The sequence below is a fragment of the Eubalaena glacialis genome, chromosome 6 (genome assembly GCF_028564815.1).
Source record: "Eubalaena glacialis isolate mEubGla1 chromosome 6, mEubGla1.1.hap2.+ XY, whole genome shotgun sequence".
NCBI lineage: Eukaryota > Metazoa > Chordata > Mammalia > Artiodactyla > Balaenidae > Eubalaena > Eubalaena glacialis.
This window is the reverse complement of record NC_083721.1, coordinates 49,968,368-49,993,197: the sequence shown is the minus strand read 5'-3', so window position 1 is coordinate 49,993,197 and position 24,830 is coordinate 49,968,368. Positions and strand designations below refer to the sequence as shown.

At 35.5% G+C, this 24,830-nt stretch overlaps 1 protein-coding gene across 2 annotated transcripts in view; it reads left to right on the top strand.

Moving 5' to 3' along the window:
• Nucleotides 1–24,830, top strand: part of SENP7 (SUMO specific peptidase 7) — a 148,373-nt gene that overhangs the window by 43,055 nt on the left and 80,488 nt on the right. For both annotated transcript variants that reach the window (XM_061194127.1, XM_061194126.1), the window contains 2 exons: nt 10,621–10,718; nt 23,519–23,716. In XM_061194127.1, coding sequence (XP_061050110.1) covers nt 10,621–10,718; nt 23,519–23,716 — 296 coding nt within the window. The remainder of the gene's footprint in view (nt 1–10,620; nt 10,719–23,518; nt 23,717–24,830) is intronic.

Below are 24,830 nucleotides of genomic sequence, written 5' to 3'. Positions count from 1 at the left end.
TGGTGAGCTTCTTTTCATATGCATATTTGTCATCTGTATATCTTCTTTGGTGAAGTGTGTGTTCACATTTTTGGCTCAGTTTTTCTTTTTGGCTGTGCTGCATGGCTTGTGGGATCTTAGTTCCCCAACCAGGGATTGAACCCGAGCCCACAGCGATGAAAGCGTCGAGTCCTAACCACCAGATCACCAGGGAATTCCCTCATTTTTAAAATTGTTTGTTTTCTTGCTTTTTAGTTTTAAGAGTTGATTGTATATTTTGGATACCAGTCCTTTATCACATATGTGTTTTGCAAAGAGTTTTTTCTAGTCTGTGTCTTAACTTTTCATTCTTTTAACAGTATCTTTCACAGAGCAGTTTTAATTTTAATGAAGCCCAAATTTCAATTTTTCCTTCATGGATTGTGCTTTAGGTATTATATCTAAGAAGTAATCGTTCAACTGAAGGTCACCTAGATTATCTCTTACGTTATCTTTTAGGAATTTTATAATTTTGCAATTTACATTTAGATCTGTGATCCATTTTCAGTTAATTTTTGTGAAAGGTATAAGATTTGTGTCTCTGTTTATTTCTTCATACACGAGTGGCCAGTTGTTTTAGTGTCATTTGTTGAAGATTAGCCTTTCTCCATTGAATTGCCATTGTTCCTTTGTTAGAAATTAATTGATTACGTTGTGTGGATCCTTTTCTCAGCTATCTATTCTGTTCTGTTGATCTATTTGTCTGTTTTTTGGTCAATACCATGCTGTCTTGGTTACTGTAGCTTTATAGTAAGTCTTTAAGGTGGTGGTATCAGTTCTCTGAGCTTGTTCTTTAATATTGTATTGGCTATTCTGGGTCTTTCACCTTTCTATTTAAAATTTAGAATCAGTCTGTCGAAATCAACACAATAACTTGCTGGCATACTGATTGGAATTGTGTTGATTCTGTAGATCAAGTTGGGAAGAACTGACATCTTGACAGTATTGAGTCTTCCTATTCATGTGCATGGAATATCTATTTATTTAGATCTTTGATATCTTTCATTGGAGTTTTATAGTTCTTTTCATATAGATTTTACACATTTTTAAAGACTTGTACATAAGTATTTAATTTTTTCAGTGCTAATGTAAATGGTACTGTGTTTTTTTTTGTTTTTTTTTATCACTGTATTTTTTTAAATTTTATTTTACACTTTATTTATTTATTTATTTAGTTTTGGCTGTGTTGGGTCTTCGTTTCTGTGCATGGGCTTTCTCTAGTTGCGGCGAGTGGGGGCCACTCTTCATCGCGGTGCGCGGGCCTCTCACTGTCGCGGCCTCTCTTGTTGCAGAGCACAGGCTCCAGACGCGCAGGCTCAGTAGTTGTGGCTCACGGGCCCAGTTGCTCCGCAGCATGTGGGATCCTCCCAGACCAGGGATCGAACCCGTGTCCCCTGCATTGGCAGGCAGATTCTCAACCACTGCGCCACCAGGGAAGCCCGGTATTGTGTTTTTAATTTCAAATTCTAATAGTTCTTTACCTTCATGTAAGAAAGCAATTAATTTTTGTATATTCATCTTGTTTCCTGCACTGTTGCTATAATTGTTTATTAGTTCAAGGAAGTTTTTTTTTTTTTTTTTTTATTCAAATTCATCTCTGGGATTTCCTACATAGACAATTATGTCATCTCAAATAAAGGTTTTATTTTTTCCTTCCCAATCTGTATCCCTTTTATTTCCTTTTCTTGTCTCATTGCATTATCTAGGACTTCCAGTATGAGGTTGAATAGGAGTGATGAGAGGGAACATTCTTGCTTGTTCTCAATCTTAGCATCAAAGCATATGGTTTCTCGCCATTAAGTATGATGTTGGCTGTAGGTTTATTGTAGATATTCTTAATCAAATTAAAAATATTCCCCTCTATTCCTAGTTTTCTGAGAGTTTAAAAAAAATCATAAATGGCTTTTGGGTTTTGTCAGATGCTTTTTCCACATCTATTGATATGACCATTTCATATTTCTTCTTTAACTTGTTGACATTAATGGATTTTTCAAATGCTTAACCATCATTGCTTATTTGAAATAAGTCTCACTTGTTTATGATATATAATTCTTTTTATACTTTGTTGGATTTGATTCTGTTGAGAATATTTGCACCTATGTTCATAAGAGATATTGTGTAGTTTTCTTTTTTTGTAATGTATTTTTCTGGTTTTGGTATTAAGGCTGGCCTCGGGACTTCCCTGGTGGTCTGGTGGTTAAGAATCTACCTTCCAGTGCAGGGGACATGGTTTTGATCCCTGGTCAGGGAACTAGATCCCACATGCCGTGGGGCAAGTAAGCCCATGCTTTGCAACTACTGAGCCTGTGCGCTCTAGAGCCCGTCTGCCACAACTAGAGAGCCCACGCACCGCAACTACTGAGCCTGCACACTCTGGAGCCCAAGTGCCACAACTAGAGAGAAGCCTGCATGCCGCAACAAAGAACCCGTGCACTGCAACCAAGGATTCCACATGCCACAACAAAGATCCTGCATGCTGCAACTAAGACCCGACGCAGCCAAATAAATAAATAAATAAATAAATAAATATTAGGAAAAATAGAAAGGCTGGCCTCATAGAATGAGTTTGGAACTGTTCCTCTACTTCTATTTTGTGAAAGAAATTATAGAGAATTTGTATGATTCCTTAAATGTTTGGTAGAATTCACTGATGAACCAAACTGGGCCTAGTCCTTTCTGTTTTGGAAGGTATTAAATATTGATTCAATTGATTCAATTTCTTTAATAGATATGGGCCTATTCAGATTACATAAGTTTTGATCAATTGTATCTTTCAAGGTATTGGTCCATTTTCATGTAAGTTTTCACATTTGTAGGCATTGAGTTGTTCATAGCATTTCTGTATTATTTCTATATAATGTCCATTGGACCAGTACTGATTGCCCCTCTTTCATTTTTGATATTAGTAATCTGTCTCTTCTGTTTTTTTTCTTAGTTAACCTGGGTAGAGGTTTATCAATTTTATTGATTTTTTTCAAAGAACCAACCTTTGATTTAGTTGATTTTCTCTGTTGATTTCTTGTTTTCAATTTCATTGATTTTTTTTCAATTTCATTGATTTCTGCTCTTTTATTTATTTATTTCTTTTCTTCTGCTTACTTTGGAATAAATTTGCCCTTCTTTTTTTAATTTCCAAAGCTGGAAGTTTGCATTATTGATTTTAGAATTGTCTCCTTTTTTAAATACATGCATTCAATGCTATAAATTTCCCTCTAAGCATGTGCGCTTGAGAAGAATGTGTATTCTTCTGTTTTAGATGAAGTATTCTATAAATGTTAATTAGATTTAGTTGGCTGATGGTGTTTTTCAGTTCAATTATTTCCTTATTGATTTTCTGCCTGCTGGATCTGTTTCTGATAGATGTTGAAGTCTTCAACTATAATTGTAGATATGTGTATTTGTCCTTGTATCAATATTTCTATCAGTTTTTGCCTTATGTATTTTGGTGTTAGGCATATATACATTAAGGATTATTTTTTTTTTTGGTGAATTGACCCCTCTATCATTATGTAATATTCCTCTTTATACCTGTATCCCCAAATTTGATACTGTTTTTTCCTCTGATATCTCAGTCTGAAATTAATATAGCTACTCTGTCTTTTGATGTCTTAGAATGGTGTTTCTTTCTTCATCCCTTTACTTTTAATCTGTTTGTGTCTTTATATTTGAAGTGAGTTTATTGTATACAATGTAGAGTAGGGTCTTTTTTCTTTTTTAAATCATAGATTGATTTGATTTTCAAATATTAAACCACCTTTCTGTCCTAGAATAAACCCTAATTAGTCATGCTGTATTATTCTTTTTATATATTGCTGGTTTTGATCTGCTGATTTTTGTTGAGTATTTTTGTCTGTACTTATCAGGGATATTGGTCTTTAGTTTTCTTGTACTGTCATTATATTGATTTGGTATCAGTATAATGTTTGCTTTATAGATTGAATTGGGAATTGTTTATTTCTAGTTAATGGAATAGGTTGTGTAGAATTCACTTTATTTTCTTCTTAAATGTTCATTTGAATGTCTAGGAAAACTCTGGGAAATCCCTGCTAGAATGAGAGCTTCAAAATTAGATAACTAAACGATTTGATCCTGTAGGGTAGGGGGTTAGTAGAAGGGGAGGATGGCAGATGTGTTTATAAAAGGGTAGCAGAAAGGATCTTTATGACACAACTGTTCTATATCTTAAGTTTGGTTGTAGTCACAGAGATGTCTACATGTGATAAAATCGCTTAGGACTAAATGCACGCACACAAACACACACACAAGTGTGTGCGTGTAAAACAGGTGAAATCTTAATAAGGTCATGGATTGTTTCAATGTCAGTTTCCTGGTGATGATATTGCTGTGCAGTTATGCAAGGTGTTACCATCAGGGAAAACTTGTTGAAGAGAATACAGGATTCCCCAGATAGCCTCTCTCCCCCCACCTCACCAGTTTATCCAGCTGTTCAGTAGATGTTGGTTACCAAATAATTTCAGCTTATGTTTTCTGATAAGTGTTTTCAGTGTTGACATTACATGTTGCTAATTTGGAAATTAGATGAAGAGTCAGTAGGATTGAAATTCTGGTATAAAATTTAAATCCTGACCAATAATCTCAATTGGTTGGAAAGTCATCATCCATCTTTTATTACAGTACGCTGTGACATGGGTAAGTAGTTGTAAGCAAAGCTGATATTTTCTTCAGGATGCAGATTTGGTTCGTTTTTAGTATGTAAAGAAGTACTCAGTTGAGACTGTGAACACTGCACCACTTAGAATGGATGTAGAGTTGATTTGTCCAAGAAATATTTTAGTCAAGTTCCTATGGAACATTTGGTTTTAATTATCATAGTATTTTATTTTGGTGTCCCTGCTAGAATGAGAGCTTCAAAATTAGGTAACTAAATGATTTGATCTTGTCTCTAAGCAAAGTCTTTTACTCTTCTATAAGTTTTTTCATATTTAAATTATAATTATTCATACTATTTCAACCTTCCTATTTGTGATCAGATAGCTTTCAAAATATGTATGTGAATAAATTCTCATTCATAATCAGATTGTGGGAGAATTCTTTGTTATCTGATTTTTTTTCAGAGATAGCATATATATAGGTTCATAGACTAAGTGAAAAATTGTATCTCTGAAAAATACAAGTTATTATCCAGGCTGCAATTCTAATCCAACTTTTGAAAGAAAAAACATTCTAGTGTGATATTAAATATAAGAAACAATTTATCAAAGTCTAAGTGAATTTTTGTTTTCCTCTGATAATGTCTGTAGATACACTCCAGATTACCCTTGGCTGTGGTAGGATTGGAGATGGGCACTGGAACATCTTACTGTTATTTAGAGTTAATAAAATTTTAATCAATTCCCCTCCTCTCCTATTAAAGTTATCTTCATTTTGTCTCATTGTGTTTGTTTCATTTTTTGTAATAATTTAAAACTTCTCATTCTTTTTCCCCCTCTTTGGTGGGAATTATGTTTCTTTTCTGTACAGAATATGAGACTCAAAGACTAGTACTCTCAGCATTTTGCAAATATAGGCAAAACCTAATTACAATGTTATTGGTAAGGTAGAAAAAAATTTGGAAACAAAAAATGTGAAAGCTGCATTTACTGTGAGATTAGTGAAACAGTTGTGGGAAACTAGTTAACCAGTAGTTCTGAGAGTCTAACTTGTGAGCTAAATTATTCCCAGTCCTGGTTGCAGTTTGATGTAAACAAATAATGTAATTCATTGTGAGAACTGTTATCAGTAATAGAGGTATGTAAAATAGTGTTACAGCAGAGATACTGATTTACTTTTCTAGAGAGTGAGGAAGGCTTCATAGGTGGTGTTGATCTGGGACTTAATGAACAAGGAGAACTGGGGAGGGCAAAGCACATTCTAGTAAGAGGAAACATGTACAGAAAGATGTCAAAGGATCTGAATGGCATGCACTTTCAGGGAACTACATATAGTTTAGTGTTGTCGGAATAGAAGATTCATGGGAAGCAGAAGTGAGAAAGAGAACTCAGTTCTTTTTTTTTTTTTTCTTCTCCTTAGGTAGTGGGGAATACTTAGGAATTTAAGCAGGAGAATGACATCAGATTTGCATTTTTGAAAGATTTAACTTTCATGATGGAGTGGCTGCTGGACTGGGGGGGAAGAAGAGACCATTTGCAGGGAATCCCATTAGGAGAACATTGCAAGAGTCCAGGTCAGAAGTAAGAGGCAGAACTAAGACAGTGATACTGAAAATGGAGGAAAAATGTATTTTTAATCTAGTTATATTGATACATTTACATTTTGTAGTGAAATGGGAGTGACAGTGTGTTTAGGTTGATATCTTGATAGGAAAGATTTCTGAGAATTTGTGTAATTAAGAATTGCAGCATTGGAAGGAGCATAGGCTTTTATGTCAGGCAGACTTGGGTTAATTGGTGAAGTTTATTCTCTGAGCTTCACTTCCCACTTATAAAGTGATGAGTTTTATACCATGTAGGGCTGTGGTGATAATGAGATAATAATGCCTGGAGAATAAAAATGACAGTTTATTGAGGGCTATCATGGTTAAGACAGTGTTTTTCATTACTTAAATTTTTTTTTTTTACTTTTTAAAATGTATTTTCAATTATGGTAAAGCACACATAGCATTAAATTTATCATCTTAACCATTTTTAAGGGTACAGTTCACTGGCATTTAGTATATTCGCATTGTTGTGCAACCATCACCACCGTCTATCTCCAGAATTCTTTACATCTTGCAAAACCAAAACACTTTACCCATTAAACAATAACTCTCCATTTCCCCCTCTCCCATCCCCTGGCAACCAAAATTCTACTGTTTTCTATCTCTGTGTACTCTAGATACTTCCTATAACTTGGACCATAGAGTATTTGTCTTTTTGTTACTGGCTTATTTCACTTAACCTAATGTCATTGCGTTGGGAAAAACCCATCTTCCTCCTGTGTTTCTCCTTTACTCTCATACTACTATCATTTTCACAACACTTCTCACACCAGATGTGTGTGGGTTTTCCCCCACCAAGCAATCCTCTGGGACATGAACTGGGTGTCCTACAATTTTTCTCAATTCTGACACTATCTACGTGGAGATGGTTTCAGATCTCACAGGTTGTGGGCTCAGTCCCAAGACTGCTCCCACCCCACTTCAGATGCCAATCACAATTCCAGGTTGTCACCTGTGCTTCTGACCAGCTGGCTATAAATCTGAGATTCCCATGACCCTCTCCTCAGGTTTGATTAATTTATGCTAGAGCAGTTCACAGAACTCAGAGAAGCACTTATTTACATTTACCAGTTTATTTAAGGACATGATAAAGGATACAGATGAATAGCCAAATGAATAGATACATAGGGCAAGGTCTGGTAGGGTCCTGAGTGCAGGAGCTTCTGTCCCTGTGGAGTTGGGGTGTGTCACCTTCCAGGTATATGGATGTGTTTACCAACCTGAAAGCTCTTTGAACCTCATATAATATTTTTGAGATTGTAATGGAGATTTGCTCACATAGGCATGACCGATAATTAACCCTGTTTCCAGTCCCTCTCCCCTCTCTAGAGAATGGGGGGCAAAGATGAGAATTCCAAGCTTGTAATATTGGCTTGGTCTTTCTGGTGACTAGCCCCTATCCAGGAGCCATCCAGGATCTCACCCAGAGTAGCTTCATTAGTACAAAAGGCACATCTATCACCCAGGAAATTGTGAGGGTTTTAGGAGCCCTGTGTCAGGGATTGGGGTTAAAAACCAGATATTATAGCAAAAGATGCTCCTATCACCAAGGAAATTACAAGGGTTTTAGGACCTCTGTGTAGGAACTGGGGCCAGAGACCAATATAAATATTTTTTATTATCTCGTATTTGTCAAAGTTCATGCATGTTGTAGCGTGTGTCAGAATTTCCTTACTTTTTAAGGCTGAGTAATATTTCATTGTATGTATATGCCACATTTCATTATTATTGGTGTTATTATTGATGGGACACTTGAGTTGTTTCCACCTTGTAGCTATTGTGAAAAATGCTGCTATGAACATAGGTGTACAAATATCTCTTTGAGGAAGACAGTATATTTTAGCTATAGTTGATTTACATTGTTGTGTTAGTTTCAGGTGTACAGAAAAGTGGTTCAGTTATACATATGTATACATATTTTTTTCCATTATGGTTTATTACAGGATATTGAATATAGTTGTCTGTGCTATACAGTAGGACCCTGTTGTTTATTTTATATATATTAATTTGTATCTGCTAATCTCAAACTCCTAATTTATCCCTCCTCCACCCCCTTTCCCCTTTGGTAACCGTAAGTTTGTTTTCTATGTCTCTGAGTCTGTTTCTGTTTCATAAGTAAGTTCATTTGTGTCATATTTTAGATTCCACATATAAGTGATATCATATGGTATTTGTCTTTCTCTTTCTGACTTACTTTACTTAATATAATCTCTGGGTCCATCCATGTTGCTGCAAATGGCATTATTTCATTCTTTTTTATGGCTGAGTAATATTCCACTGTGTGTGTGTGTGTGTGTGTGTGTGTGTGTGTGTGTGTGTGTGTATATATATATACCACATCTTCTTTATCCATTCATTTGTCAATAGACATTTAGGTTGCTTCCATGTCTTGGCCATTGTAAATAGTGCTGCTATGAACATTGGAGTGCATGTATTTTTTTGAATTACAGTTTTCTCTGGATATATGCCCAGGAGAGGGATTGCTAATCATATGGCAACTCTATTTTTAGTTTTTTAAGGAACCTCTATAGTGTTCTCCATAGTGGCCACACCAATTTACATTCCCACCAATAGTGTTAAGAGGGTTCCCTTTTCTCCATACCCTCTCCAGCATTTGTTATTTGTAGACTTCGTAAAAAAAATTAATTTATTTCTTTTTGGCTGCATTGGGACTTCGTTGGTGCACGTGGGCTTTCTCTAGTTGTGGCGAGCGGGGCTGCTCTTTGTTGTGGTGCTTTTTGGCCATTTTTATGTATTCTTTGGAGAAATGTCTATTTAGGAAGGAAGACAGTATTTTAAACTTATTACATATATAATCATCATATATCCTTGTGAGATAGTAACCATTATTACGTAAGGAAACTAACGCATAGAGAAGGTAAGTAATTTATTTGCCCAGATTCACACTGTTTCTCTTTTTAAAAAGAAATTTATTTATTTATTTATTTATTTATTTATTTATTTATTTATTTATGGTTGCATTGGGTCTTCGTTGTTGCGTGCGGGCTCTCTAGTTGCGGCGAGCTGGGGCTGCTCTTCATTGAGGTGTGCGGGCTTCTCATTGTGGTGGCTTCTCTTGTTGCGGAGCACAGGCTCTAGGCGCGTGGGCTTCAGTATTTGTGGCTCACAGGCTCTAGAGCACAGGCTCAGTAGTTGTGGTGCATGGGCTTAGTTGCTCTGTGGCATGTGGGATATTCCTGGACCAGGGCTCGAACCCGTGTCCCCTGCATTGGCAGGCGGATTCTTAACCACTGCGCCACCAGGGAAGTCCCCACACTGTTTATATATATATATTTAAAAAATTTTTAATTTTGGCTGCGTTGGGTCTCTGCTGCGCGCAGGCTTTGTCTAGTTGTGATGAGCAGGGGCTACTCTTTGTTGTGGTGCGTGGGCTTCTCATTGCGGTGGCTTCTCTTGTTGCGGAGCACAGGCTCTAGTTACACAGGCTTTAGTAGTTGCAGCATGAGGGCTCAGTAGTTGTGGTGTGCAGGCTCTAGGATGTGTGGGCTTCAGTAGTTGTGTGCGTGGGCTCAGTAGTTGTGGCTCGCAGGCTCTAGAGTGCAGGCTCAGTAGTTGTGGCGCGTGGGCTTAGTTGCTCTGTGGCATGTGGGATCTTCCCGGACCAGGGATTGAACCTGTGTCCCCTGCATTGGCAGGCGGATTCTTAACCATTGCACCACCAGGGAAGTCCTGTTTCTATATTAACTAAATCAATTTTAACTTTGTTTGTAGTTGGATTAAACCTAAACACTGTTAGTAAGATATCTGACTCTTCCCTAAAGTTTTTCCATGCAGCAGTTCATAGGGAATCAGTTGTAATCCCTTCCAATTGTTTATAAATGCAGTTACTTCATAATCACAGACTCTGTTTAACTCGGTGTGTAACTATTTTTATTTCCTTTAAACACATTCACCATTTTTCATAGTTATGTAAGCTTTTGAATCTTAAAATGTCTATTTCCTGACTAAAATTACCTTTACATTTTTAAATGTCTTTTTTCTTTTTCTTTTTTTAACGAATTAAGTCCAGACCCTTTATTTATTTATTTATTTATTTATTTATTTTTTGGCTGCGTGGCATGTGGGATCTTAGTTCCCCAACCAGGGATTGAACCCACGCCACTTGCAGTGGAATGTGGAGTCTTAACCACTGGACCGCCAGGGAAGTCCATACATGTCTTTCTTCTATTATTTATTGGACTTATATATCCTCACTAGCAAAAGATGCCAGGTGTTTTGTAGATTGCATTTTTCCCCCTCTGTGAACCGTTATGACTTTGGCTGTTTATCTTGAATTTCTAAATAAAAAGAAAATTTAAGTGCCTCTTAATTGTCATATTGCTATATTTATTATTGAAATTCCAAATTCCATTTTTTTTTCTTAGTGGAAAAGGAGCCTAAGAAATAAGATCCTCTCTGTAGACCATAAAAGTAAAAAAGGTGTACGTGGGCGTCCTGTCACTTCTAAGACATCACCAGAAAGGTAAGATACATGTATGTGTGTGATATAGGATGGGCTTATACTATGTATAGTGTGACCATGAATGATTCATTTAACCTTTTTGGTTCTCAATTTCCACAACTTTTAAAATACAGTGATTGAGTTCAGTGGCCTCTACGGTTCCTTCTAAGCTCTTTCTGTGATTCTAATTCATCTTAACTCCTTGTTCTTGTGTGTTTGTAACATCTTGAAAGCTTTAGCTAATAAAGCAAGAGTTACATATAGACTCGTTAAGATGCTAGATTCATCATTTGTGCTCCATTTAGCAACTGTGGTCTTAAAGTCATAGTATTAATGAATAATGGATATACTGGAATTAAATGTCTATCGGATTCAAATTACAGTTATTAGCAGCAGGAAATTGGAGCTGAATTTTAGTATTGGACATCAGTAAATGCTTAAAAAGTTGTTATTTTGCAAAAGGGTATTATCTTTTTTAGAATAGTGAATGAATAAAAAGTGACAGTAACAAAGTAAAAATTACAATTATTGGGAGTTTGCACAAATTAGAAGACTAATTGGAGTTCTTTTTTTTTTTAAAGTTTATTTATTTATTTTTGGCTGCATTGGGTCTTTGCTGCTGTGCACAGGCTTTCTCTAGTTGCAGTGAGCAGGGGCTACTCTTCGTTGCGGTGTGCGGGCTTCTCTTGTTGCAGAGCACAGGCTCTAGGCACATGGGCTTCAGTAGTTGTGACACATGGGCTCAGTAGTTGTGGGACGCAGGGTTTAGAGCACAGGCAGTAGTTGTGGCACATGGGCTTAGTTGCTCCGTGGCATGTGGGATCTTCCCAGACCAGGGCTTGAACCCGTGTCCCCTGCATTTGGCAGGCGGATTCTTAACCACTGTGCCACCAGGGAAGTCCTAATTGGAGTTCTTGATTTTATATGTCAGAGCACTCTGTAAGCTGTTTAGTCTGAATTCTCACCTTTCAAGTGAATTGTCCTTAGGAAATAGACATATCGGTGACTCCATATCCTTATCAATACTTATTTTCCCTTCCTCCTTCCCTTCCTTCCTTCTTTCCATAGTTGTCCTAGTGGGTGTGAAATGATAATCTCATTGTGGTTTTGATACATATTTCCTAATGACATTGAGTGTCTTTTTACATGCCTGTTGGTCATTTGTATATCTTCTTTAGAGAAATGTCTGTTTAGATCCTTTGCCTGTTTAAAAATTTTGTTATTTATCTTTTTATTGTTGAGTTGTAAGAGTTCTTTATATATTCTGGATACAGGTCCTTATCAGATATGTGATTTGCAAATATTTTCTCTCACTCAGCTTTTCACTTTCTTGATGGTGTCCTTTGAAGCTCGAAAGTTTTTTTCACTTTGATGAAATGCCATTTATCTATTTTTCTTTTGTTGCTGTGCTTTTGTTGTCATATCTGAGGAACTATTGCCTAATCTGAGGTCATCATGATTTACTCTTGTGTTTTCGTCTAAGAGTTTTATAGTTCTAGCTCTTAGATATAGGTATTTTATCCATTTTGAATTAATTTTGGGTACGGCATGAGATAGGCATCCAAATTTATATTTTTGTTTGTGAATATGCAGTTGTCCCAGCAACATTTGTTGAAGAGGTACGAATTTTTCTTGGTACTTTTGTTGAAAATCAGTTGACATTGATATAAGTGTTTATTTCTGGATTTGGAATTCTAGTCCATTGATCTATATGTCTGTTTTTATGTCAGTACCACTGTGTGCTTTACACTGTATTATTGCAACTTTGTGGTAAGTTTTGAAATTGGGAAATGTGTCTTCCAACTTCATAATATTTTTCAAGACTTTTTTTTTTTTTTAATTTTCTGGCCGCACTGTGCGGCATGCAGGATCTTAGTTCCCCGACCAGGGATCAAACCCATGCCCCCTGCAGTGGAAGCATGGAGTCTTAACCACTGGGCTGCCAGGGAAGTCCCTTTTCAAGATTGTTTTGGTTGTTCTGGGTTCCTTGCATTTTCAACTGAGTTCTAGAATCAGTTGGTCATTTTGAGCAAAACAGCCAACAAGGATTTTGATGGAGGATATGTTGAATCTGTAGACCAATTTGGGGAGTATTGCTGTCTTAACAAATTAAATCTTCTGATTCATGAATATATCTTTCCATTTATTTAGGTCTTATTCAATTTCTTTCAACAGTGTTTTGTAACTTTCAGTGTGTCTTGGACATTTATTGTTAAATTTTTTCCCAAGTATTTTCTTTTTGATGCTGTTGTGCATGGAAGTGTTTTCTTAATTTTAGTTTTAGATGGTTCATTACTAGTGTGTAGAAATCCCATTGATTTGTATATGTTGACCCTGATTTATATACTGTGACCCTGTTTGTCCTGTTCTAGAAGTTTTTAGTAGGTTGCTTGGAATTTTGTAAATACAAGGTCATGTCATCTGCAAACAAAGATGGCTTTACTGCTTCCTTTTCAGCTGGAGGCCTTTAATTTTTTCCCCTTGCCTAATTGTCCTGGCTAGAATGTACAGTGTATAATGGAAGTGGTGAGAGTGGAAATATTTGTTTGTTCCCACTATCAGAGGGAAAGCATTCAGTATTTTACCATTAAGTATGATGTTAGTTATAGGTTTTTTATAGATGCCCTGCTATGGTTTGAATGTTTGTACAATATCTCCCCAAAATTCATATGTTGAAATCCTAATGCCCAATGTGATGGTGTTTGGAGGTGGGGCCATTGAGGGGGGTGCTTAAGTCATGAGGGTGGAGCCCTCATGAACGGGATTAGTGCTCTTTTTATAAAAGAGACCTCACAAAGCTTCCTAGTGCCTTCTACCACGTGAGGACACTGTGAGGAGTCCGCAGTCTGCAGCCCAGAAGAGGGCCTTCACCAGAGCCTGACCATGTTGGCCAGCACCCTGATCTTGGACTTCGCAGCCTCCAGAACCGTGAGAAATAAAGGTTTGTTGTTTATAAGCTGCTGAGTCTGTGATATTTTGTTATAGTCTGAACAGACTAAGACATGCCCTTTTTCATGTTGAGGAAGTTCCCTTCTGTTCTTAATTTGTGGGAGGCTTTTTATGATGAATGTGTGTTGGATTTTGTCAAATGCTTTTTCTGCATTTATATCATGTAATTTGTATCCTTTATTAATATAATGTATTACATAAATTGATTTTTAGATTTTAAACCAACTTTGCATTCCTGGGATAAATCTCACTTGATTCTGATTTATGATCCCATTTATATGTTACTGGTTTCAGTTTGCTAGGGTTTTATTGAGGATATCTATGTTTGTATTCAGAAGGGAAAATAACTTGCTATTTTCTTATGTTGTCTTTGTCTGGCTTTGGAATCAGGCTAATAATAGCCTTGTAGAATGAGGTGAAAAGTGTTGTCTCTTCCTTTGTTTTCTGGAAGAGTTTTTGAAGGATTGGTATTAATTCTTGTTTAAATGTTTGATAAAATTCACCAGTGAATCCATCTGGTCATTCATTGGTGGTGTGTGTGTGTGTGTGTGTGTGTATGTGTGTGTGTATCTGTGAAGTTTTCCAGTTAGAAATTCAGATTTTTCCTTGTTATAAGTCTGTTGAGATTTTCTATTTTTTTTTTTATGAGTCTGTTTTGGTAGCTTTTGTTTTTCTAGGAATTTGTATATTTTATTTATCTAATTTGTTGCCATACATTTGTTCATAGTATTCTATTATACTGTTTAAAATTTCTGTAATATTGTTAGTGATGACCCGTCTTTCATTCCTCATTTTAGTAATTTGAGTGTTTTCTTTCTTTCTTTTTTTTTTTGTTCAGTCTACCTAGATATTTGTAAATTTTGTTGATCTTTTCAAAGAACCAACTTTTGGTTTCATCAATATTCTCTGTAGGTTTTCTATATTCTATTTCATTTATTTTCACTATAATCTTATTTTCTATTTCTTCTCTTTGTTTTGGGCATAGTTTGTGCTTCTTTTTCTAATTTCTTAAGGTACATGATTAGGTTATTGATTTGAGATGTCTTCTTTTCTAGTATAGGTGTTTAGTTATAAATTTTATTCTAAGCACTGCGTTAGCTGCACCTCATAAATTTTGGTATGTTGTGATTTTCTTTTCATTCAGCTCAAAAGTATTTTCTAATTTCTGGTATGATTGATTCACTTCTTTTGAAAGTGTGAATTGTTTAATTTCTATGTATTTTTAAATTTCAAAGATTTTCTTCTTTTATTGAGATATAATTGACATATAACATATTAGTTTCAGATATACAACATAATGATTCTATACTTGTATATACTATGAGATGATCACCACAGTAAGTATAGGTAACATCCATCACTCACATAGTTACAGATTTTTGTGTGTGTGATGACAACTTTTAAGATTTACTTTCTTAACAACTTTCAAATATACAATACAGCATTATTAACCATAGTCCCCATGCTGTACATTATATCCTCATGACTTAGTTTTGTTGTTGTTAATTTTTAATTGAATTCCACTGTGGTCTGAGAACATTTTGTATGATTTCACTTCTTGTAAATTTATTGAGGTTTATTTGTGGCCTGGCATATGGTCTTTCTTGGAGAATGTTCCATGTATTTGAGAAGAATGTGCATTCTGTTCCTGTTTGTTAGAGTGGTCTGTGGATGCGTTGGTTGATGGTGTTATTCAAGCCTTCTGTATCCTTGCTGATTTTTTGTCTAGTTGTTCTATCAAGACTGGGGTTTTAAGTGTTGAACTATTACTGTTGAATTGTTAATTTCTCCTTTCTGTTAGTTTTTGCTTAATGAGCCTTGTGGTCCTGTTATTAAGTATATGTGTATTTATAGTCAGTATATCTTACTGATGAATTAACCCTTTTGTCAATGAAATGTCCCTCATTGTTTCTACAGACTTTTTCTTTTTTTGCTTTAAAGTCTATTTTGTCTAATACTGATAGAGCCATTCCACCTGTCTTAAGGTTGCTGTTTGCATGGTATACCTGTTTCCATCCTTTTACTTTGAACCTGTTTATTTCTTTGAGTCCAAAGTGTGTCTCTGGTTGAGAGCATATAGTTGGATCTTATCTTAGTCTGTTTAGACTGTTATAACAAAATACCATAAGACTAGGTGGCTTATAAACAAAAAACATTTATTTTTCAAAAGTGTTATAATTCCTGGGAAGCCCAGGATCATAGCACTCCCAGATTCAGTATCTGTTGAGGGCTTCCTGGTTCTTAGATGGCCATCTTTTTACTGTATCCTCAAAGGGTGGAACGGGTACTCTCTTGAACCTTTTTTATGAGCACTAATCCCATTCATGAGGGCTCTACCCTCATGACCCAGTCACCTCCCAAAGGCCCCACCTCCTACTGCCATCACTTTGGGGGTTAGGATTTCAAAATATGAATTTTGAGGGGAAACAAACATTCAGAACACAGAAGGTCTTGTGTTTTTTTTTTTTTTTAATCTACTCTCACAATCTCGACCTTTGACTAGATTATTTAATCCATTCACATTTCATGTGAATCAAGGTGTGCTCAAGGCTGTGCTTCCTTTGAAGGCATTAAGGAATAATCTGTTCCATGTCTCTCTCCTCTCTTATTCATGCATTCAGTCCTCCATATTTACATGTTTTCCCTGTATGTCTTCATGTTGTCTTCCTTCTGTGTATGTCTGTTTCTGCCATTTTTATAAGGATACCAGTCATAAGGTACAGGCATACCTTGTTTTATTGTGCTTCATGTTATCGCGCTTTGGAGATACTGCATTTTTTACAAATTGAATGTTGCAGGCAACCCTGCATTTAGCAAGTCTGTCGGTAGCATTTTTCCAGAAACATTTGCTCACTTTGTGTCTCTGTGTCACAGTTTGGTAATTCTCCCAATATATCAAACTTTTTCATTATTATTATATTTGTTATGGTGATCTGTGATCAGTAATTTTTTAAATTCAAGTATAGTTGATTTACAATACTGTGTTTCAGTTATACAGCAAAATGATTCAGTTGTATATTTTTTCAGATTTTATTCCATTATAGGTTATTACAAGACACTGAATATAATTTCCTGTCCTATACAGTAAATCCTTCTTGCTTATCTATTTTATGTATAGTAGTTTATACCGGTTAATCACATACTCTTAATTTGTCCCTCGCCACCTCTCCCTCCCGTTTGGTAACCATAAATTGGTTTTCTATGTCTGTGAGTCTGTTTCTGTTTTTTTTTTTAACATCTTTATTGGAGTATAATTGCTTTACAATGTTATGTTAGTTTCTGCTGTATAACAAAGTGAATCAGCTATATGTATACATATATCCCCATATCCCCTCACTTTTGCGTCTCCTTCCCACCCTCCCTATCCCACCCCTCTAGGTGGTCACAAAGCACCGAGCTGATCTCCCTGTGCTATGCGGCTGCTTCCCACTAACTGTTTTACATTTGGTAGTGTATATATGTCATTGCTACTCTGTCACTTTGTCCCAGCTTACCCTTCCCTCTCCCCATGTCCTAAAGTCCATTCTCTGTATCTGCGTCTTTACTCCTGTCCTGCTCCTTGGTTCATCAGAACCATTTTTGGTTTTTTTTTTAGATTCCATATATATGTGTTAGCATATGGTATTTGTTTATCTCTTTCTGACTTCACTCTGTATAACAGTCTCTAGGTCCATCCACCTCACTACAAATAGCTCAATTTCGTTTCCTTTTATGGCTGAACAATATTGCATTGTATATTTGTGCCACATCTTCTTTATCCATTCATCTGTCGATGGACACTTAGGTTGCTTCCATGTCGTGGCTATTGTAAATAGAGCTGCAATGAACATTGTGGTACATGACTCTTTGAATTATGGTTTCTCAGGGTATATGCCCAGTAGTGGGATTGCTGGGTCATATGGTAGTTCTATTTTTAGTTTTTTTAAGGAACCTCCATACTGTTCTCCATAGTGGCTGTATCAATTTACATTCCCTCCAACAGTGTAGGAGGGTTCCCTTTTCTCCACACCCTCTCCAGCATTTATTGTTTGTAGATTTTTTGATGATAGCCGTTCTGACCGGTGTGAGGTGATACCTCATTGTAGGTTTGATTTGCATTTCTTTAATGATTAGTGATGTTGAGCATCCTTTCATGTGTTTGTTGGTGATCTGTATATCTTCTTTGGAGAAATGTCTATTTAGGTCTTCTGCCCATTTTTGGATTGGGTAGTTTGTTTTTTTTGATATTGAGCTTCATGAGCTGCTTGTATATTTTAGAGATTAATCCTTTGTCAGTTGCTTCGTTTGCAAATATTTTCTCCCATTCTGAGGGTTTTCTTTTCGTCTTGTTTATGGTTTCCTTTGCTGTGCAAAAAGCTTTTAAGTTTCATTAGGTCCCATTTGTATATTTTTGTTTTTATTTACATTTTTCTAGGAGGTGGGTCAAAAAGGATCTTGCTATGATTTATGTCATAGAGTGTTCTGCCTATGTTTTCCTCTAAGAGTTTTATAGTGCCTGGCCTTAAATTTAGATGTTTAATCCATTTTGAGTTTATTTTTGTGTATGGTGTTACGGAGTTTTCTAATTTCATTCTTTTACATGTAGCCGTCCAGTTTTCCCAGCACCACTTACTGAAGAGGCTGTCTTTTCTCCATTGTATATTCGTGCCTCCTTTATCAAAGATAAGGTGACCATATGTGCATGGGTTTATCTCTGGGCTTTCTATCCTGTTCCATTGATCTGTATTTCTGTTTTTGTGCCAGTATCATACTGTTTTGATTACTGTAGGTTTGTAATATAGTCTGAAATCAGGGAGCCTGATCCCTCCAGCTCTGTTTTTGTTTCTCAAGATTGGTTTTGCTATTTGTGGTCTTCTATGTTTCCATACAAATTTAAACTTTTTTTTGTTTTAGTTCTGTGAAAAATTAATACTATTAATAAAGCTGCTGTGAATATTCATGTACAAGCACCTGTGTGGACATGTTTTTATTCCTTTTGGTTAAATACCTAGGAGATGGGTTGCTGGGTCATTGAAAGTACATTTTCAACTTTGTTAAGCAACTGCCAAATGTTTTCCGAAAGTAATTGTGCCACTTTACATTCCCATCAGCAGTGCAGAAGAATTTTACTTCTTCCACCCTCCTGCCAGCGCTTGTATGGTCAATCTCTGTCATCATCCCTTTTAATGTATGTGTAGTGATATCTTATTGTGGTTTTAATTGCATTTCCTTGATGAATGATGATGTTGAGCATCTTTTCATGTGCTTATTGTTCTTTTGTATCTTCTCTAAAGTGTCTGTTGAAATATTTCGCTGTCCTCCCCCCTTTTTTGAAAAGACAAACTTTTTTTAAAGACTGGAAAGATGAGGTTAATGATATTGAGTGCCTTTTTATGTGCATATTGGCTATTCATATGTCTTTCTTGTGAAGTGTTCAAATATATTTAAATATATAGAAATTTTAAAAATTTTACCTTTAATTTGGGGGGAAACGATTGCTGACTTCTGCCTTAGGATATTATTAGTCAATCAGATTGCAATAAAGCAAATTTATGAACATGAAATAAGTATTTTCACAGAGAATCCAAATTGTCTTTTTCACTTAGAGCCAACTATTAGAATTACCAGTAAAATCACCAATGGTGATTCTTATTTGGTTTGGGTGAATAGAAAAATGGCATTTTCCAACATTGGATATTTTCATATTTAAAATCATTAAAATTACCACTGGGGTATTTTCCCAAATAATTTAGCAAATTACTAATAGTCAGTAGTTTTCTCAGACGAAAAGAATACCTTATATATCCTTAAGATTTTAGAAGTATTTTCATTTGATCATTTAGAATTTTAAGTTGTACAGTTGTAAAACCTATAAAAGAGTAGTCCTGAATGTAAAAAATAATTTTTTTTCACTAATCAATAGATAGTTTTTGGCTAGGTAAAGATGTTTACCATTCTTTACAAAATTAATTGGTTGACATTTCTCTTTATATAAATATTATAGTACTTGCTTAGTGTAGAAAATAGAAGTAAAGACAAGTAGAAAGAAAAAAACACAGCCAGTCACTCTTAAAATTTAAAGTAGAAGATTTTAAGAGACTAATAAGTAACATTCCATTAAGTGGCTTTATCATTGTTTACTTAACCATTCTGCTATTGCTAGGAATTTTTATGTTTTTAATTTTTAAAATTTTTTTATTTTTGGCTGTGTCGGGTCTTCATTGCGGCACATGGGATCTTTGTTGTGGCACATGGGATCTTTGTTGCGGCATGTGGGATCTTTGTTGCAGCATGTGGGATCTTTCATTGGCAGTGCACAGGCTTCTCTCGTTGTGGTGCGTGTGCGTTGTAGCATGCGGGTTTTTTTTCCCTCTCTCTAGTTGAGGTGCACGGGCTCAGTAGTTGCAGTGCAAGGGCTTAGTTGCCACGGGGAATGTGGGATCTTAGTTCCCTGACCAGGGATTGAACCTGCGTCTTGTGCATTGGAAGGAGGATTGTTTACCACTGGACCACCAGGGAAGTCCCTATTGCTGGGAATTTAAATTTGCTTTTGTTTTGTTGCTTTTATAAATAATACTGTGATGAATATCTTCATGCATAACTTTTTTTCCCTGTTTCATATTTTTTTGGTACAGGATTCCAGGCGGGATTATTTTGTTAAGAGTCTAACAAACACGCAAGATGTTGTTAACGTTTTCCCACGTTTGCCTTCTCTCAGTCTCTTTTCATACATGTATGTAAGTGCATATCACATATGCACATTCACGTACACATTTTTTTCCCCAGAACCATTTGAAAGTAAGTCACAGACATCAGGCACTTCACCTCTGAATACTTTAGCCTGCACTTCTTAAGAACAAGAAAATTCTTTTACATGATAACCACAATACATTATGAAGAAAATTTATAATAATTTCATATTATCATGTAATATAAAGTCTAGAATCAGAATTCTCTAAATGTCCCCCAAAATGTCTTTTGTTAAAAAAAATCTAGGGTCAAATTGAGGTTCATGCATTTTATTTTTTGGTTATTATGTCTCATTAGTCTCTTAATCTTAGAATAACCCCTGCCTCCCCCCGACCCCCCTAAACCATGACATTGACTTTTTTGAAGAGTTCAGGCCAGTTGTCTTGTAGAATGTCCTACATTCTAGATTTTTATAATTGGGTTTGTCCTCATGATTAGGTTCATGTTACATTTTTGGCAAAAGTACTTCATAGCTGATGTTATTTGCTTATTGCATCATATCAGGGGATACATAATGTCTGCTTGTCCCACTGTTGGCGGCCTTACATTTGATCACTTGGTTAAGGTGGTAGCTACCAGATTTTTAGTTATAAAGGTGCCTTTTTCCTTCGTAATTAATAATCACTTGTGAACCTAATTATCTTTTTGCACTGTGCTGACACCAAGGTGGCTGAGCAGTGATGGGAAAAAAAATCACAAAACACAGTATGTTTATGCCATTATAAATTTGTGGTTATTAACCCTACTGGATTCCGCAACTTCAAGATAATCATACTGTGTTTCTCTAGTCAGCTTGTGTTCCCCCTCTCCACAGTGATGATTTGAAGCCTTTTCTCTCAAGCCTGTGTTCTTTTACCTTTTGTATCACTTTGAAAAAATGATCTTGGTTTCTGGAAGAAGGAAAAGGGGTTCTTCTCCCACCATAAACCAGCACAGTGGAGCAGTTAAGAGTGCTGGCAACAGAGTTGAGAGTGTGTGGCTCTGGATCCCGCTCTCACTACTCACCCATTTTACTCTGGACTTAGTTATTAATCATTCTATTCTTGGTCTTCTCAGTTGCAGAAGAATAATTACCATTGTACTTCACAGAGTAGTTGTGAGGATTAAGTGAAGTAAATCATTGTAGAGGTCTTAACATGCTTCCTGGTATACGGTGCATGTTCAGTAAATATTAGCTCTTTTTATGCTACTTCTTAAGAAACTTAAAGTTAATTATCCTGTCTCCTGTATCTTCAACCTCTCCTACTCTGTTGACGTCTTCCCATAAGCACTGAAACTTACACAGAAATTTTCTATGTTAAGCTAACTAACCAACCAATAACTAACTAAGAAGACCTTTCTTGCATCTCACATTTATCTTCAGCTCTTGTCCTATATCCCCCTTTCGTAGCTGTTTGTCAACTGCCTACATTTGCTGTGTCTGTGTCCCTTTTCTTCTTTCCCATTTCTGCTCCCACCATTCCACTAAACTATACCTAAGTCACCATTTCCTCTCTAAATTCATTATTACCCTTTTCTCTTGGTGTTTTCTTTATTCTTCATAAAAGATCAAAGTCATCTTTTAAAAATACAGCTCTTGTCTCATGATTCTCTTGTTAAAACTAGGGGATTGATATTGTTGTTGACATTAAAGTTTCAAATCCTCAACATAGTCCACAGGGTCCTGCCTAACTGCCCATCCTTATCTTATACAAATTTCCTCTTCACTCTAAGCACTTGAGCCAGGTAAGTCCTTTAATTTCCTTGAACAAGCTTTACTCATGTCTGAGCATTTACATTTTGTCCTCCTTTTTGAACCACTCTCCATTTTCCACTTGTTTCCTTTGGACAGTTTCAGCGTAAATGTCATATTCTCAGTAAAACCTTCCCTGATCTCATTCAGAAGACATGCAGCACCTGTATTTTCTGTTCATATTGCTCATCACAGTTGTAATTAAATAACTGATCGGGTAATTCTTCTTTGGAATGTAAGCTCCATGAAGACAGGAACTGTAACTCTTTTGTTTGTTGCTGAATCTCCAGATTCTACTAGTACAGTTGTTTTCCTAGAAGGTATTTGGTAAGTACTTGTTGAACAAAGAATGAATTATTATTCATTCATAGAAATGTCACTCATCTCTTTATTATTTAATGATAATTCTAAAATCTGTAAACTTAAAGTGTTTGGAGTTTCAGTGCGTTCTATAGAGGTTCCTCTGAAGACTTGTATCCCGCTTCTTCCAGATGATCTGAAGATACAGCCCCAAGTGGCTGCGGCAAACAAGTGATTTCTTTGAGCTCTGTTTTATATTAAAAATACACGAACACTTTGCTTTCTGTTTCTTAATATTCTTAACATTTGTTAAACAAACAGTGCCTAAAATTGGTACTGGGGAATAGAATAGACACTCTTCTGATCACACATTTCCAATTCTTCCAGCCATTCCTCATTTGACATTGTTTCACATCTACTTGGTAGCCTGTTCACAGTCCTGCAGGAACTATATTTCATGGTTCTAGAACTGAACACAGTTCTTCAAGTATTATCAGCACATAGATGTGTTGAATGAGTAATGGGCAAAATGTAGTGAGGCAGAGCTGGAAGTGCTTAGATTTATCAGTTTTACTTTTGAAATTGGTGTAGGTACAGTTAGTGTTTTAAGTTGACATATTTTTAGAAATAAGGTAAAATTAAATGTATCTTAAGACTATGTAGGGTTAAGATTGTAGATGTTGTACTGTTACCCTTAGTTTTAATTATGTTTTCCGAATCAAATACTAAAACAAGAATACATTTTTAGTGCAGAAAGCAGTTGCCTATGTGATGTGATGTGCAGATGTATGTTGTTGTTCCAGTTACAGTGTGACCAGGCACAGATTGGTTACCAGCAATCCAACAGCTGTACGTGTGTGTGACCACAGATGTAGTATACTAGATAGAATTCTGAAGAAAGTCCCAATTTAAGTGAAATGTGCTTTAGTTTTTCATGTATATTTGAGAATGACTAGGCATATTTTTACTTATGATATTTACTACTCTGGTTAATTTCTTGAAGAACTGAATTTAGAATTCCTGGAGGTTTTCATTTGTTATAATTTGTGATGAATTCATGTATTATATAATGTTTAGTACTGTATGTATTAATTATTTATGTGTGTAACAGGCAACTCAAAGTTGTGTTGACGAATGTCCTATGGACGGATTTAGGACGAAAATTCAGAAAGACCCTACCTAAAAATGATGCTAATTTATATGATGCCAACAAGGTGCAATCAGACTCATTGCCTTCGACATCTGTTGACAGCCTAGAGACATGTCAAAAATTAGAACCTCTTCACCAAAGCCTTAATTTATCTGAAAGGTATGTTGTTCAGTATTGATTTTGTTCAACTTACCGGATTTGAAATAATTTAAGTCCAATAGTCTTAAAAATAAGATTGTTGGAAATGATCTTTAAGAAAATCTGCATATACAGGTGTGACTCCCTCAAATCTTAAAGTTGACAATCTTAATTTACAAAGTTAATGATTCTACATTTCATTAAATAGATTGACATAGAATTATTTTTAAAAACAAGTATTCTTAGTGCATTTAGCTTAATTTGATTCACATGTACAGATTATTAGAGATTCACATATGATATAAAATGAAGAACTAGATATATATAGATGGGTAAGGACCTAGATTAAATATTTTTTGAAAGATATGTTAAAGATGCAGAAAATAAAACAGGTATGTGTATCTGTCTATCTGTAGATCTTTTTAATTTTCTGCATCTTTAACATACCTTTTAAATATTATTTAACCTGGGTCCTTACTACTTTTGACTTTATGAGCTTTCTTGTATTTTACATGCATTTTTTTTAAAAAAGGAGATGATTTTGAAATATTACTCCCAGATTTTTGATAATAAATATGCGGTTTAATTTTGAAAACTAACAAGTTTTGTTCTATATTTTTTAAAAGAATTATATATGAAGTTTGGGGCTAAAAATTAGGAATTAGCTCTGGGAATTTGTCATCTGTAACATATTAATAATATTTTTAATGTATTTCCACTTACAGTTTTAACCCTTAAATGAGTATTTTTTAGGGGAGGTATTTTGCTTTCAATTAGAATATCCTGTCATTAGCTAGATGATGCTTTGGTTATTTGGTCTGTAATTTGATAACAATTTATAAGTGCTTTAAGCCAAGATCCAGTGAAAACCTGTTAACTTTCAGCACAATTATTTTAAATATTAAAGAACTCTGTCAAAACATCTGAACATAGTATTATGCATTAATTGTTTTTTAAAAAAGGACACTTTTTTTTTAATACATCTTTATTGGAGTGTAATTGCTTCACAATGCTGTGTTAGTTTCTGTTGTACAACAAAGTGAATCAGCCATATGCATACATAGATCCCCATATCCTCTCCCTCTTGCGTCTCCCTCCTACCCTCCTTATCCCACCCCTCTAGGTGGTTGCAAAG